Genomic DNA, 16,527 nt, shown 5'->3' with positions numbered 1-16,527 from the left:
CCGCTGTGGTCGGGTACTTTAGTCTCCTGTCATGATTTGTGAACAAGCACCTACACGTGTATGTTCACATGTTTCCCCAAACACTGATCTCAGTCCGCTCACAAAACCTCCAGTAATGAATGCCATTGTCTGATGATCGCTAGGATGCGTGAAACTTGAAGTTACAGCTAAGCATACCTTAGCCTTCCTTGTTTGTGTACACTGCTCTGCACGTTTTTGCATCGAGCACTCTGCTTCGAGCTGCCTCGACCAGCCCTGTTTGTTTTCCTCCGGTGTGTGTTTGTGTGTGTGTGTGTTTGTGTGTGTGTGTGTGTGTGTGTTTGTGTGTGTGTAGATCTCGTGGCAATCATCCACACTGGGATTCTGGTTTACCGAGCTGCTGGAGCGTGATGCTCAGTTCCGTGCATGGTGCTTCAAAGGCCGTCCCAAGGTATTCTGGATGACCGGTTTCTTCAATCCACAGGGATTCCTCACCGCTATGCGACAGGTACGTGAACGAACTAGCATCAGTTACTCTCCTGATAACAATGCCTCTTTGTCTGGGGCCTGATGTCATTCATGAGTGCCCTGGTATAGACTGTCTGCAGCTGAGAACATGCCGCGCATGATTGCAGTGAAACCTGTCAAAGCGACCACTCGAATGAAGCGACTACCTGTCCTAGAAGACCACTGTGTCGCTTGGCCCGAAGGACGAACTACCTCTCCGCTTTCGTCCTGCCACACAAACAAAAGGACTGGGAAAATAGTGGTTCTCGATACCGAGAGAGAAAGCTATTTAGTACCACACTTCAAGAGCCCCACATCTACAACAAGTGCAACCAGGACCAAGGGATGCTATTCAGTATTCAGTCCAGTCGAATGACCCTGGATAAGGAGACCACCTGGTAACAGAGACTACGCCGTAGTTTTGAAAGTCCCTTGACCTCGAGTGGTTGTCTTAGACAGGTTTCACTGTCCATGAGCACGTTGTGCAGACATGTACCTCCTACAAGTCGTGTACATCGGAGGCAGCGCCGGTTTCATGACTTGTCGAATGCTGATTGCAATTTCAACGACGTCATCTCCAGCAACACCATCAGTAGTACCATGGGTTGCAATTGCAGTGCCATTATATCATTATGCAATGATTACATCATTATGACATCATCAGTGTTAGTATGTGTGTGTATACCATGATGCTATGTGCGCTTGCCTGGCATCGTCATCCTGATCGCTATGCTGCAGGAGGTGACCAGGGCACACACAGGCTGGGCACTGGACAGCGTGATACTGGACAACACCGTGACGAGCATGAACAAGACCGACGTTCGCTCACCACCGGAGGAAGGCGTCTACGTGCACGGGCTCTTCTTGGACGGGGCCGCCTGGGACAAAGAGGAGTCCTGCCTGGTGGAATCACCACAAAAGGTTAGTAGGCTTGCAGGCGGGGAACGCGGAAAAGCCGCGTCAATGATTTCGTGCTCACTTCAGCCTGGGATGGCTACTGAACATTAGACCAACCGGGTTGCCAGTAGATATGATGCTGGCTTTGTTCTGCCTGTTACTGTGCTCGCGTGATTAGTGCAATTGGGGCACTTTTTTTCAAAGTCCATCACAGTCGGGGCACTATTCAAGAGAGGGCACTATTTCATCAATGCCGGCACATCGGCCCGGGCCGTGATCCAGCATAAACGAAACCGTTGAAACTTGAGCTAAAGTCTAAACGGTTTACTGTAAAGTGTAAACTATCACGACTCAACAGAAACGGCAACAAGGATTGCCTTTTTTATCCTGAAACTACCAGTGCAATGGCATGGACAAGAACATTAGACACCCTTAGCAAACAACGGTAACGCTATTTTTTACGGTACTCGTACCTTGATCACCCAAATAGCGTTGAAGCTGCAGCGTAAAAACGTTATGGGGCCTGATTTATCGTTGTGACCAACGGTACGTGTTTTGGCCAAATATTGCATAGTCCGTACGCATTTCACCTTGTATCGCGTATATGGTGACAAAAATGGTTGTACCGCGCGAAATCAAAGCTATTCTCGTGGCAACAGCGTACTAAAAATAGCGTGCATCTTGCTAAAGGTCGAACCCAAATCACGGTATTTTCCCCCTTACGATAATACCGTTACAACATAACGTTTTTTGCTAAGGGTGTCTTTTAGCAAAACAACACCAAACTTGCAGATGCCCTTGATTAGAGGGGGGGGGGGGGGCAGCTATATTTTTTCATTGGCTCTCAGGGGCAGGGTGCCGTTTGAGTCAGGGTACTATTCAAGAGAGGACTCGGATCGAGTGAATACGGTAATCGAGATGGGTGTGTTGCCACTCAGCTGGGCTACCAGATGAACTCTGCCGAAATAGCTTAGCCCAGCGGGCTGAACATAGTCACTGGGCGAATGCATTTCATATACATGTACTCCAGGCGGGCCTAGCGAGCTGAATTTGGTAAGAATTTAGGGTGTACATGATCAAATGTCACGGTGTGTCGGCGCGTGTCTGTGTGTGTGTCCCCCCCCCCCTCTCTCTCTCTCTCTCTCTTTCTCTCTGTCTCTCTCTCTCTCTTTCTGTGTCGGTGTGCGTATTTCCACTGTAGGTCTTGTTCAGTCCCTTGCCGGTGGTACACATCTTTGCCATCAATACGTCACCACCACCGGCAACAGCTAGCACCAAGGACAAGAAGAAGGAGAAGGTCGACAAGGCTAAGACCGGGACCAGCAGCGCTCCCAACACAGCGGCCTCTACGCCCACCCATTCTGCTAAGCCTCCACCAGCGGCAGCCTCCACCATCTCAAGAAAGAAGCCTGAGCGCAAAAAGGATGAATCACAAAAGCCTGAGGCAAAGTTTGATCCGAAAAAGGGAGGGAAATACCCAAAGCCGGACGCCGCAACCCGCAGGAGACTTATAGAGACGGGAGCAATGAACCGGGCAAGACCTGCCGACGAGCCGCCGCGAAAGCAAGATAGGCTTGACACGGACCTGAGGAGCGTGCACTGGATTAAACCCCCGCCACCGCCCGGCAAGCCACCAGCCGTCACGGGCAAGGTGAAGTATGCGGCCTTGGAACGACGGCGTGTGCGACAGGTGATACCTGCACAGGCGGCGGCGCCACCGCCTAAGAAGCCCTCCTGGCCTCAAAGACAGGGGCAGCCTGCTCCAGGTGCTGCTAAGGAGGCGACTGGTCAGGATGCTAAGAAGCAACAGGACCCTTCAGCAAAGGCTAAATCCACCAGCAGCAAAAAATCAAAGTTTTCACCGCGCACGCGTGACAAGACCCCTGCCAACGCCGACCCGCCGCCCGATGTGCCAGCAGTGGTGCAGGTACCCTCCACTCATGATGCTGGCTTGTTAGCGCAGGCAGGTATGGCCGGTACTGACATGTCCCTAAAGGCCAAAAGAACTGGACCGTTCCAACCGTACAGCTGTCCGGTGTATAAGAAACCTCAGCGCACAGACCTGACCTACATCACCACGCTCAAACTGAACACACCCGGCCAGTCCGCCGATCACTGGACACTACGCGGCGTTGCACTGCTCTGTGACATCAAGTAACCACGGCAACAGCTGTGGATGCTGCTGTGCTGGTAGCCATGGGACAACTTTAGATACTATTGTCATGGTAACCATGCAACAACTTTAGATATTATTGTCATGGTAACCATGGGAACACCTTTAGCTGTGCCAGTACTGTTGTAACAACGGAAACCACTATAATATACACTGCTGTGCTGGTAACCACGGGAACCACATTATATTCTACTTTTCTGGCAATCAATAGCCAGACAATCACACTATACTGATTCTCAGCTGCATACTGCTTGTGATCAAATATTATAAAACTGAAAAACATAAGTTTTCTCTCTGCATTCTGCCGGTCTTTGTTGGCTTTCACGAGTTTCATGCAAAACCGCGTATCGTTCAAAAATGTTGTTGATGCGGATCAGTACATGAGATACACGTATTTGGATATGTTTTTGGTTTGAATTTTGCACTTTCCAGCTCCACCGGTTTGCTGTTAGATACAGTTACTGTTCTGTGCAACAAGTAAATGTTTACGCTTGGCATTGACTCTGTAGTCGTCAATTATTGTTTTTGCTGTTAGATTTCTTTATCCTTTGTTCAACGGCCATGCCCAGATGAGCCGTTGTCGTGCTGAGCCGGTGTAGGCCTGTCTGCCAGCGGCTTTGCCGAATGTTTATTCAGTATCAGTGCTGCTCTGAGGTGGCCGTGGCAGCATGTACATGGCAGTCGCGTGCAAGGGTTGTAAACCTGGCACCTGTAGTCAAGGATTTCTTGCTTCGAACTTAAATCGAGTCGTGTTTAGGGTTTTACGTCGGGCCCTAGACGACGGCTACTTTGGCCAACCGGACAACGAAGAAGTTGTGACCAAAGAGAATGATTTTATTTCTTGCGAATGCGTATGTAGAATGACGTAATACTCAGGGAGTGAGGTCGCTACAGTACTCCCCCGCCAGTGGTGAGGTCGGGAGGAGCGAAGCACGATAAACAAGAAACAAGAAAGAGAAGAGAAAGGAAAGCGCAGCATGTACAAGGCGGAAAGGCAAAAATATAATAATATGATACATATGTACAGGCGAGAGCGCTGCGTGCGTGAAATTTGTTTGAGACGTGGCAACAAATGCCGAAACAAAAATCAGAAAAGCAGGAAAGAGAGAAATGCATGACAGAGGCGGGTTAACGTGTCAGAGGTGTGTTAACGTGACAGAGGTGGAGAGCATGTCAGAGGCAGAAAGAAAGAAAAGAGGAAATGTACGCGTGACAGAGGAGTGTTATGGTGTCAGAGGCGGCTGCATGTTGCAGGCTTGGCGGGATACCAGCAGGAGCGCTGCACTGGGGCGAGGCGTGCCGACTGAGGCGGGGACAGATGGAGGCGAGCGCAGCTCCATGGGGTCCGGTGCCGGGCGTGTGCCTGCGTGCGTGCACAGTTGGGCTGGTACGGATGGTGGAGGTGGCCAATTTCCAGCTTGAGGCCAGGACGAATACGGACGACTGGACAATGCCGTGGCAGGATAGCGGGGTATCCAGGTGGGCCGGGGAGGGTGGCAGGGGCCACAGCAGCTCCGAGGCGGATCCAGTGACGAGTGGTGGTGAGGCTCAAGTTTTACGTCAACAGCCGGCGATTGACGGGATCCCGAGAGTTGAGGCGAGCAGGAAACTGCGGCGGGCCGAGCTCAGGGATGGCATGTTCAAAACTCCGAAGAGCGCAGCGTCAGGGGTCACCAATTTAGGGTTTTACGTCGGGCCCTAGACGACGGCTACTTTGGCCAACCGGACAACGAAGAAGTTGTGACCAAAGAGAATGATTTTATTTCTTGCGAATGCGTATGTAGAATGACGTAATACTCATAGTCCAGCGGCCCAAACTTCAAAAAAAAATTCCGTTTCAGTCTCAAGCAGACAACCTGGGTTCTTCACTACGGCCTAAAGTATGTATACCTGACCTGGATTCCGCTTGTTGTCATCTTCAGAGTTAGGGCAGAAGCTCAGGAGAAGCCAATTTCTCCGCTCTCGTCGGCGATACTGCGCACCATCTGGGGGTGCACAGTTCACGGAAAGGAGCGCCTTTTTCAAAATTTTGAAGATGACGACGACACCGACAGGATACTCTTTGAAATGTAGAATTGCATTTTTCGTTTGGTAGTTGCATAGTAGTTGCGTTTCGCGCTGTTTGAGTGCCTCCTGCCCACCGCTCACAGCATGGTAGACACCTTTTGACATGATGGAGGAAGAGGCCGTGGAGCTTCTTAGGCCTCGTCCTGGGAATGGCGTTGTATCGCGGGAATTTTGCTTGTGCCATTGCGTTCAATGCATCGCAGGAAAAGCAAACCCGATTTACTTTGCAGAGTTGGGAAACTTTGTTTGAAGCTGCTAAATGCAGGCAGGACGAGCTATACCTTCTTGTGCGAGAGCCACTGCACCGAGGAGAGCGTCCGCGGATGGTACCACCGCAAGTGCTACAGTACATACACTAACAAAACGTTGCTGGGTCGGCTGCCACTTGGACGTGGCCATGACTTTTCAAGCCATTCTGAATTGGAGGAGATACATGTATGTGATGATGGGACACCATGTACCAGCAAAGCGTAGAACAAGGAGAGATGTACAATGATTGAATCCACATCTGCAGACTTGTGCCTCATGACATGTGCATCTAGCAGAGTTGGAGAACAACGCAAGAATTTTGACTTTCGCTCCAGAATGGCCCAGATTGCGTTGCAGCGGAAATCCACTATCAACGTCGGAGCATGCTACAGTGCCTTCACCCACCTGGCCACTATGCACCGGCAACGAAGTGGCAAAGGGAGTGACCAGCCGTCGGCCTACGAAACATTTGACAGCCTGGTGCTGTATATACAGTCCGAGTTGAAGTCTGCAAGGGCCTTGCCCATGAAGCTTCTCACGGATAAGTACAATAACTGCAAACGGCACCAGCTTGGCCGACCATCACACTCCGCCTTAGTATCCAACTTTCATGCTGAAAAAGAAGATAATGAGCTACTTGGGGACCAGGTGAGTTCTTGGCATTGTTGAATGTGCAGAAATAATTTGATCATTGTGTTGACGGCTACAGATCATACACCTCGGCGAGGATCGACACTCCTGAATCGCTGTGGTGTTGGCTCGAAGAGCACTCGATTATTCCAACAAACTACAATACATGCAAAGAAAAACTCTCAGGAAACAAAAAGGCAGCGCAGCCAAACAAAGGTACAGCTAAAACCTCATGCCGCACGCACAAGAACACAACAACCAAAAAAGGCTACACGGTGCCAAGGCTGGCTCAGCGAAACCGACCGCAGCGGAACCTAAAAGGTAGCCCGCTGTACAACTGCGATATTACATCAGGCATCAAGGTGCCCCCAAGGGGAGCACATGAAGACAGTAAGATGCCAGGAGATAAAGGTCAAATCACAGAGAACCGACAGCATGACCGCAATGGCAATCAGGAAGAGAAAGCAAATCGCAACTGAACATGACATGAACGTGTAGACTAACTCCGTGGCATTCTCGCCACGCCATTCTCCCCTTCCTGATGTGTCTACGGAGAGATACATCACCAACACTCGAAGCGGAAAAATGAAAGAAAAACAGAAAAGATTGCCTGAGTTGCTAGTGCTCAAGCAAACAGAAACAAAAAAAAAGAGAGAAGCAAGAGAGAAGCAAGAGAGTGAAAAGACATGACCATACGTCAATGGCGATGGTCCAATGCTGTTGCCACTCAGTAACTCACTGACATGCTTCCAGCGGGCAGATCTTGCTTATTGGGCGACGTAGCGTGGTGTTCTTCACCTTTACGTCCACGACTCGTACCAGCCCGTCACGTCCTGGGTGAACATCGACAACTCGTCCCAGCTGCCACTGACCACGTGGTGTGTCTTTGGCGAGTAGGATAACGACATCACCGACTTGCACGTTGTTGTAGGGTTTCTTCCATTTGGCACGACCACTCAGCATGGGCAGCCATTCTTGCATCCATCTTGCCCAGAAATGTCTGACCAGCTCCTGGACTCGTCTCCAGCGTCTCCTCAGGCTAGCTGCTGGGTCATCACCGGGTACATCAATACTGTGGCTCGCGTCGCCTAGCAGCAAGTCACTTGGAGAGATAGGAGTACAGTCTCTGGCATCTGAAGATACCGTTGTCAAGGGCCGACTGTTGATCAGGTGTTCTGCTCCAATCGTTGCCGTCACTAACTCCTCATCTGTGATGTCACCTGACTTCAGAATGGCGTACAGTGCTCGTTTGGCAGCCTTCACCATGACCTCAAATGGTCCTCCGAAGTGCGGTGCTGCGGGTGGGTTGAAGTGCCACTGAATCCGTTGACCGTTGGTTGCCTTGATGATCTTCTTCTCGTCCAGTTCTCTTCTCAACTCGCGTAGCTCGGTTACTGCACCAACAAAGTTCGTGCCATTGTCAGTGAGCACCTCGTGTGGGGCGCCACGTCGTCCGACCATTCGGAAGAAGCAGTTCAGAAAGCTTCCAGTATCAAGACCATACGCTACTTCGATGTGGATAGCGCGTGTGGCAAGACAGGTGAAGATGCACAGCCATCTCTTTGCCTGCGCTCGGCGTCCCTGCTTGGTGTACATTGGTCCTGCAAAGTCGATTCCAACCCTTTCAAACGCACGGGTGCCGGGTTCAATCCGGAGTGTTGGCAGTGGCGCCATGAGCTGCTTAGCAGGCTTGGCCTTTCGGCGTTGGCATTCAGGACATTGACGATCCACTTCCTTGACTGCTTCGCGTGCACCGACAACCCAGAACCGCTTTACTAACTCGTTCAGAACTTGATTGTTGCCGAGTGCGTGATGACCGTTGCCATGGATCCGCGTGATCACAAGCTTAGTCGTTGGATGCGTCCTGGGAAGGATGATCGGTGAGATCGTGTCAGAGGGCAAGAAGTCCGCGTACTGAAGTCGACTCCTTGCACGCAGCAAACCACTGTCATCTAACTGTGGATGGAGTGCTGCAATCTTGCTCTGGGAACTCACAGGTTGTCCCTTCTTGATGGCCTTGATCTCATCTCGGAACTCAGACTCTTGCGCTGATTTCACCAGTATCAACTCAGACTCACTCAATTCGTCCACTGTCAATTCACCCAGTTCGCGGCGTTCATGTGGCGCTCGAGCGTTGTGAAGAAATCTCATCACCCACGCCTGCACACGAATCAAGCGCTCCAAATCAGAGTATCGCTGCGGTTCCAGTCGCCAAACACTGGGCTCCGTTGCGCCTGTGCCCTCATCATCAGTACCCGTCTCAGTGCTGCTCATCAGAACGGTCTCCTTCATGGACTTTGTTTCCTTTGCTTGGGCTGTAGGTAACTGTCGTACTGGCCAGTCATCAGACGGCTTGGCCATGAAGCTAGGACCGGTCCACCACATACTGTCCGGCGTGAGCGATGTTGGGGCGCATCCTCTCGACACAATATCAGCCGGGTTCTCTGCCGTAGGGACATACCGCCATTGATCTGGGCTGCTTGCCTGGTGAATCGTGCTCACTCTGTTGGCAACGAACGTCTTGAACAAGCGACTCCGGCCACGGATCCACCAGATCACGTCCATACTGTCAGTCCAGTAGATGATGTTCTGCGGGTTGATCTGCAACACCTTGGCTACTTCGTTGGCCATTTCGACTCCCAGCACAGCAGCCATCAATTCGAGCCGTGGGATGCTTGTGGCGGTAGTTGGCGAAACTCGTGACTTAGCAGACACAAATACGGTGCTGATCTCGCCGGAGGCGTAGCGGATACGTTGGTAGATGACGGCACCATACGCTAACTCTGATGCGTCGCCAAATACGTGAAGCTCGACATCTTGCGGTGTAGCGCCTGCAATGGCCTGCAAGCAGCGTGGCACTTGAATTGAGCTCAGTGCAAGGAGATCCTGGAACCACTGTCTACAACGTGAGCTCAGTTCGACGGGAAGCACTTCGTCCCAAGTTGCACCGCTAGCCCAGATCTCTTGCATCAGTATCTTGGCACGGATGATCACCGGTGCCAGAAATCCTAGCGGGTCGAAGATCGTCGCGATCTTTCGGAGGATGTTCCTCTTCGTCATCATCATATCGTCAGGTGGTATGACAGCCTGAAAGCTGAACATGTCGCTGTCGCTCAACCAACTGATCCCTAGAGTCTTAATCTGGGATGGGCCGTCTCCGTTCAGGCTGAGTTGCGTTGCCTGATCTTCTCTGGGTATGTGACCCAACAGCTCCGGAGCATTCGACAGCCACTTCCTCACTGCCATGCCTGCTCCCTTCCATGCTGCTGTCACACTCTTGTACAGGGCCACACCCTCGGCAATTGTAGAGACTGAGTCCATACCGTCGTCCATGTAAGTTGATTCGAGCATCATCTCGGCTGCACGGGCGAATTCTGGATCTAGTGTCTTAGCGTGCTCTCGCGCGACCAGTTGCGCTAAGAACGGGGAGCAGTTCAGACCGAATACCACCCGGTTGAATTCGTACACATCTGGAGCTGACTGCGAGTCTGTATTCCACAGGAATCTCAGATATGGCCGATCTGATTTTCTGACTTCAACCTGTAGATACATCTCCGTAACATCACAGCCAATGCAGATCGGATGCCGCCGAAATCTGAGCAGAACAGCCGATAGATCACGTTGTAACTTCGGACCGGTGTGCAGCAGGTCGTTGAGGGCGGTGCCATCATGCTTAGCTGACCCGTCGAACACAATGCGAACTTTCGTCGTACTTTTGTTCAGTCGGACAACCGGGAAGTGTGGAAGGAGCCACGATCCTGCTTCATGTGGGTTTGCATTCACCTTCACCACGTACCCTTTTCTCACGTAACTCTCAATGGTCTCTGCATAGCGCTCTGCAATTTCTGGGACCCGTTTCAGCCTCTTCTGTGTTTGCGCAAGTCTCTTCGCTGCCATGTCGTAATTGTTGGTGGGCCGTGATGCATCTGCCCGCCATGGCATCCCGACACAGTAGCGACCATTGGTGAACGTCATTCGTTTCTTTGTCGCTGTCAGGACGTCCAGGTTTTCCGGTGACATGGGGTGTTCTGGGCTGGTCACTTGCTCAATTTCCCAGAACTGTCGCAAAGTCTTATCCACACTCAGAAGGGTCTCGCTGCTGGCGATGATAGCGCTGCAGCAGTGGTTTGTGCCCCCGCCACGGCTAACCCCTGCTCCGACGCAGGTCCATCCGAGAGGTGTGAGACGCGCGATGGGCTCTCCGGCTGGTCCAGACACTTCATACAACGCACGGTGAAGCTCGGCATTGTCGACGCCAATGAGCAGCTCGATCCTTTCAGGGGTGGCCGGTTCCGGAAACGGTATATCAGCCAAGTGCTCATAGCCAATCTTCTTGCTACTCCAGTCCGTTAGCTGCAGACGTCCTGTTACTTGGTTGGGAGTTGTGAGTCCGACTACGGTTGTCCATGATTGACCGTTAATATTGGCGATATCGAACTCCACTTCCATGGATTTGAAAGTGCTCCGCTTTCCATTCAGCATATTGATAGTCATGTCATGCTGCTCACCACTCATTCCTAGCGCTGTGGCAACGTCTTCATGGATGAAGGTGTTGGTACTTCCGTCGTCCAGAAGCGCATTGACGACGAGCCGCTTACTACCGGACCTGAGAGCGACAGGCACAGTGCGTAAACTGGTGTAGCTCTTCTCGGCTGTTGCATTGCTGCATTGCTGGGGGGACTCCCCTTCCGTTGGAGTCTCATGCGCTGTTGCGACGCCACAGTGTCCTTGTTCAGCCTTGGTGTTTGCTTTGTCATAATTCCTTTCCTTGCCATCGGCTCTCGGCTTCTTCCTGATCTCAAAATCTGATCGTGCCAAGCCGTGTAGTAGACGATGATGATTCCGTTGGCAACCATCGACACCACAAGTGTGAGTTCGAGGACACTTGTCGCCTCTGTGCCCTGTTCCCAGGCAGCGATAGCACAGGCTTAATTCCTTTGCTCTTGTCCACCGTCGGCCTGTGTCGTGTCCTTTGAAGGTGGAGCATTCCCAAATGCCATGGCTCCCGCTGCATTCTGGACAAGTGGCGCGAGAGGATATGAAAGAAGTCTCCTCGTCTCGTGCCGTCTGTCCGTCTGCCAAGTGTGTATGAGCATTGCTCTGCTGCAACGAGCGATGGCTACTTGGCCGGAATGATGGTCTGCTGCTGTCAAAGTGACGGGCAGTGCCTGGTGCTGTTGCAGGTACTGCTGCTGCCACGCCATGTACCGCCTCGGCTGCCACTGTACGGTACTCCACTTCTTGCAGTGTCCACTCAAGAAGCGCTACTACCGTTGGCTGCTGTCGGTGGTCAACTAACCAACGTTGGTAGTTGGTGAGCATCGACTCTGCCAGTTTTCGCTGTAAAACTCTGTACAGGGTGCCATCTCCGAGCTCTTGGTCTCGGCCTGCCTCGCGTAAGTTGAGGATGGCAATGTCGAGCAGGTCACCAAAATGCTCGAGGTCTTTGCTGCTCTTCACACTGGGGTGACTTTCTAGTTCATCCAAGTGGAGCGCTAATTGACGACGTTGTCCGCCAAACTTCCGTTCGAGTCGCCGCTTGGCTGCCTCATAGGCCGCTGCTGAGTGTCCGAGTCCGTCAATAACTTTCAGCGCGTCGCCTTTCAGGTACTGGCGAAGCTGCAACAGTTTATACTCAGGTGTAGCGGGTGCCTGGTCAATACAAGCTACAAAAGCTGCACGCCACGCGTTGTACTGCCGCTTGTCGCCGGAAAACTCTGGGACCGCAACACGCTTGAGTTGTCGCCACATGTCTGTTCCCAACGCCGCTGGTCCGGGCGATGCTGTCACAGACCTCGGCATCGAGCTTGCGCTAGCTGGCACAGCGTGTGGTGCTGACATTGGCACTGCGGACATTGGCACAGGTGCAGCCTGTGCTGCTGAGACTGAGACTGCTGGAAATGCTGATCCTGGAGCAGACCATGATGGAGCTGCTGATACTGGTACTGGAGCAGCCCATGCTGCTGACATTGGTGCGGCTGAAAACATTGCTGGTGTAGGTACAGCAGATTGCAGAGCTATAGGTTGAGTGGCAGTCTGGCCTACTCTGGTCTTGGCTGTTGGCAAGCTCATCCCAGACACTGGCAGAGTGGTATGCACAGTTGTACTTGTACTAGGCACTGCTGGTGCATGCCTGCTGCTAGTCCTGGTCCCAGTGGCAGCGCTGACTGTCACAGTGCTTCCTATACCTATCACTGGCCTGGCCTGCAGGTAACCTGGTGGTGGTGCACTGGATGCTGCCAAGTAGTTGGTACTGAAACTGGCACCTGTACTTCTGAAACTAATGCTTGTCACACTGGCCTGTGGTGGTGACAGGTTGTTTGTGGTTGCAGGTGACAACCCTGCAGTGGTGCTGGTACATGTACTAGAACTACATGTAGTACTGTTACTAGTGTTAGTGGCAGAAGTAGTACTGCTACTGCTGGACTGAAGCGCTTGGTCTCCGAGACTGAGGCCCGCTACGTCTGCTCTAACTTTCACTTCACTGGCACTGGGCTGAGCACCAGCTTCTCTGATCGCTGTGTGCTCCATATCCACAGTACTACTACTATCTGTCTGCAGCGCTAGCGACTCCACTCCGTACTCAAATTCCCGTGCTCCACCAGCATGTTCATCGCGTTCATCAGCGCTGTTCTCATCGACAAGAGCAGTGTGCCTATCCAGGTAAGCTCGCAGTTTGTAGATTTGAGTTTTTCTGGACGGACTTCCAAAACGTGTACTGGGCGTGACAAAACTGCTGTATTGCCGACAGAAGTCCGCACTTCGTTCCATCGCGGACGTATATTTCTCTTCTGTTTGCTCCGCATCCTCAGATAACTTGCGTAATTCTCCCAGACAGTCTGGGGTCTGCTGAACATAACTCGCCAGGGTCCTGGTGACGCCTGCAAGTTCGTCCATGGCTCCTTGCAGCAAGGAAACTGCTTTCAGTACCGTTGCCTTGTCCGGCACAGGTCGCGTGTCGACATCTACCAAGACCAACAGCCCCCGCCTCGCATTCGTGAGCTGCGTCTTCGCTGCCGACTTCCGCAGCTTCAGGAGCTCGATCTCACGCTCCAAATCATGGCATTCCTCCGAGGATGCCATTCTCAGGCGAGGATCCTAACCTAACGACTAACCGTCCTCTGCTACCAAATGTGTTGACGGCTACAGATCATACACCTCGGCGAGGATCGACACTCCTGAATCGCTGTGGTGTTGGCTCGAAGAGCACTCGATTATTCCAACAAACTACAATACATGCAAAGAAAAACTCTCAGGAAACAAAAAGGCAGCGCAGCCAAACAAAGGTACAGCTAAAACCTCATGCCGCACGCACAAGAACACAACAACCAAAAAAGGCTACACGGTGCCAAGGCTGGCTCAGCGAAACCGACCGCAGCGGAACCTAAAAGGTAGCCCGCTGTACAACTGCGATATTACATCAGGCATCAAGGTGCCCCCAAGGGGAGCACATGAAGACAGTAAGATGCCAGGAGATAAAGGTCAAATCACAGAGAACCGACAGCATGACCGCAATGGCAATCAGGAAGAGAAAGCAAATCGCAACTGAACATGACATGAACGTGTAGACTAACTCCGTGGCATTCTCGCCACGCCAATCATGTTTTATTGTTTGGTCATGACCAAGGGAATCCAAATAACACATACGCTCAACTACAAGATCACATGATCGCATGTACACACCAGATCATGAGTCCAGACTCATGCACAGCAACTAAAAGCCGCTAAGTTCATTTCACGATGCGCTACTATCATGAATGTCTGGGTGGCCAAGGAATGCCACAAAGTGTATGTAGACGTGAACACTACAGTGCCTGACATCTACAACATAGGAATGTATTAAATGGAATGCAAGTGTTCATGCTCATGTAATGTGGTAGTCTTCTTTGGTTGAATTACGTTCGTGGCTGTTACACGTATTATTATGACCAGCTTGGCTCTCGCGCTACTTCACACGATACACATGTAGGTCAGAATAAATCAGGGCTTGTGGTCCGAGTCAGAGTAATGTCCAAAGCTGACGTCAGTATTCTAGGCTGACTTTATGCAAGAAGAGACAGAATTATAAACTGGTTGTTTTCTAAACACAATTGTATAGCCCGTGATAACGCGGACATGCGAACTTGACTTGTTTAAGGATCGAATTTCATTGGCGTGTTTCATTTACGTTTTGTGTTTGAACTGTGTGTTTCCTTCAGCAATTGACATGTATGGTAAGTGGCATAGGTATACAGGCGCACTCTTCACGGAGCAACCACTTGTCTGTGTCGTCTGGAAACGGTCCGATGGCCGGTAATACCCAGTCATTGCCGAACAGTCATACTAGTAACGCACCTGGCCCGACCCCAACCATCCCAGTCCAGCCGGTCGCCGCAGATTTCCTGCCCGCATCCACGTCCACTCCGCACCCCAGTGTCCGGCAAGAGAACGGGCCCAATGCCAGGAGTTACGACGGGCCCACTGCCAGGAATTACGATAGGCTCACTGCCAGGAGTTACGATAGGCCCGCTGCGATATCCGCTGGGCTTGTCCCCGCCTATGTCGTGTTGCCCACTCATTTCGGCTTCAAAGGATCCGCTACGCCGCCGCGTGAGGTGAACACCAGTGGATCAGTTTCATCTTTGGGTACTACATCAGCCTCCAGTACAGATGTGTCGGCTAGTACGGCTTTGACTACAATCTCGGGTGCGAGGTAACCAGTGGCGGCTGCGGTGTCTTCTACAGCGCCATCTCAACCACGGTCGCAGCAGGTTCTTGCTGATCTCTAGCGTGCTATGTGGTGTGTGAGTGTGTGCGCGCGCGCGCGGACGCGCACACACAATGCCATGTGTTGTGCGGTGTGTGTGCGTGCGTGTGGGGTTTGTGTATGTGTGTGTGCGAGCGCGCGCACAATGCCATGTGTTGTGCGGTGTGTGTACGAGTGTGCGTGCGCGCGCGCGCATGCACACAATGCCATGATGAGGGTGAAGGCAGATTCGACAGTGGATTGGACTGTAAGTCCGACTGTGAATCGGACAGTGAGTCTGAAAGCTAAGGCTGGTGGACCGCACTATTGAAGTTTTTGAATTGATTTGAATTTGAATTGTACTTTTCCACTCTGCAGCAAATGACAAATACACTACTGCGCTATTATTTACAACATCTTCCATATCGCTCGTTTGCTAAGATCAGCTTATGATCGCTATCACTCTGCCGTTTTCCGGTGTCCTTTGCTTCGCTCGTGCTAGCTCTCTTCCGCTGGTGTTGTCGAGATAGTGTCCCAATAAATGAAATCCTCTCATACGAAAGATCCATGTTTGGGGGTGTTTTGGTCAAATTTTACAACAAATCAATCTGTGCCATCTCTAATCACCATCAATAGGAAATGAACGCTCGGCAAAGGGCAACCATGATCTACAAATCATCCAAACACAAGAACAAATTCACATCGACTGCACTAATTTTCAATAAAATATCGTATCACATGTTGCCAATTTCGATCAAGGAGTCGTAAAATAACGTAAAATAACGACTTCCGTAACGAAACCTAAAATTGGTTCTCCCCAGCTTATGCCCTAGTTCTGGACATGACAACAAGCCGTTTCGACATCCCTAGAACATGGTCTTTCCACCCATGCAAAGCTCAGGTTGTCTGCTTGAGACTGAAACGGGACTTGCAAAACAACGTCTTTCAGATTTGGGCCGCAGGACTATCAGGGAGTGAGGTCGCTACACGTGCGACTAGGCAAAACCTCTGACTCCGGTTTATTTTATATCCTCTACTTCTACTCGTAGATCTACATAGCTGGGACTGCTGCCAGTGCTGGCTACATCATACCCAGAGCTTCATGTCATGACTAGACTGTAGAGTGTACTATAGTAGTCCACCACACACACCAGGTCCACTGTATGCATGTCACTCGGTCTAGCTCTCATCTTGCCTCTTCACCATACGTCATACAGTGTAGATCTACCAAGAATCCATAAAACCAAGAGGCAAGAGTACATGAAAACTAGGGCTGAAACGATCGTGGATTTTCAAGTAT

The 16,527-nt window shown here is 51.4% G+C and overlaps 2 protein-coding genes across 2 annotated transcripts in view; one reads left to right on the top strand and one right to left on the bottom strand.

Annotated features, from left to right (window-relative positions):
* Positions 1-4,129, top strand: part of LOC135810404 (dynein axonemal heavy chain 5-like) — an 85,574-nt gene extending 81,445 nt beyond the window's left edge. Inside the window, exons 72-74 of the mRNA XM_065323901.1 lie at positions 335-487; positions 1,225-1,407; positions 2,585-4,129. Coding sequence (XP_065179973.1) covers positions 335-487; positions 1,225-1,407; positions 2,585-3,541 — 1,293 coding nt within the window. The 3' untranslated portion in view covers positions 3,542-4,129. The remainder of the gene's footprint in view (positions 1-334; positions 488-1,224; positions 1,408-2,584) is intronic.
* Positions 4,130-7,237: 3,108 nt separating this feature from the next.
* LOC135810462 (uncharacterized) lies at positions 7,238-13,585 on the bottom strand. The gene has a single exon (XM_065324196.1). It carries the CDS (start codon positions 13,583-13,585, stop codon positions 7,238-7,240), a length of 6,348 nt encoding a protein of 2,115 aa, XP_065180268.1.
* Between the last annotated feature and the right edge of the window lie 2,942 nt (positions 13,586-16,527).

Source organism: Sycon ciliatum, chromosome 1 (assembly GCF_964019385.1).
Source record: "Sycon ciliatum chromosome 1, ocSycCili1.1, whole genome shotgun sequence".
Taxonomy (NCBI): Eukaryota; Metazoa; Porifera; class Calcarea; order Leucosolenida; family Sycettidae; genus Sycon; species Sycon ciliatum.
The sequence above is the reverse complement of the archived record's forward strand: the minus strand, read 5'-3'. Positions and strand labels throughout refer to the sequence as shown.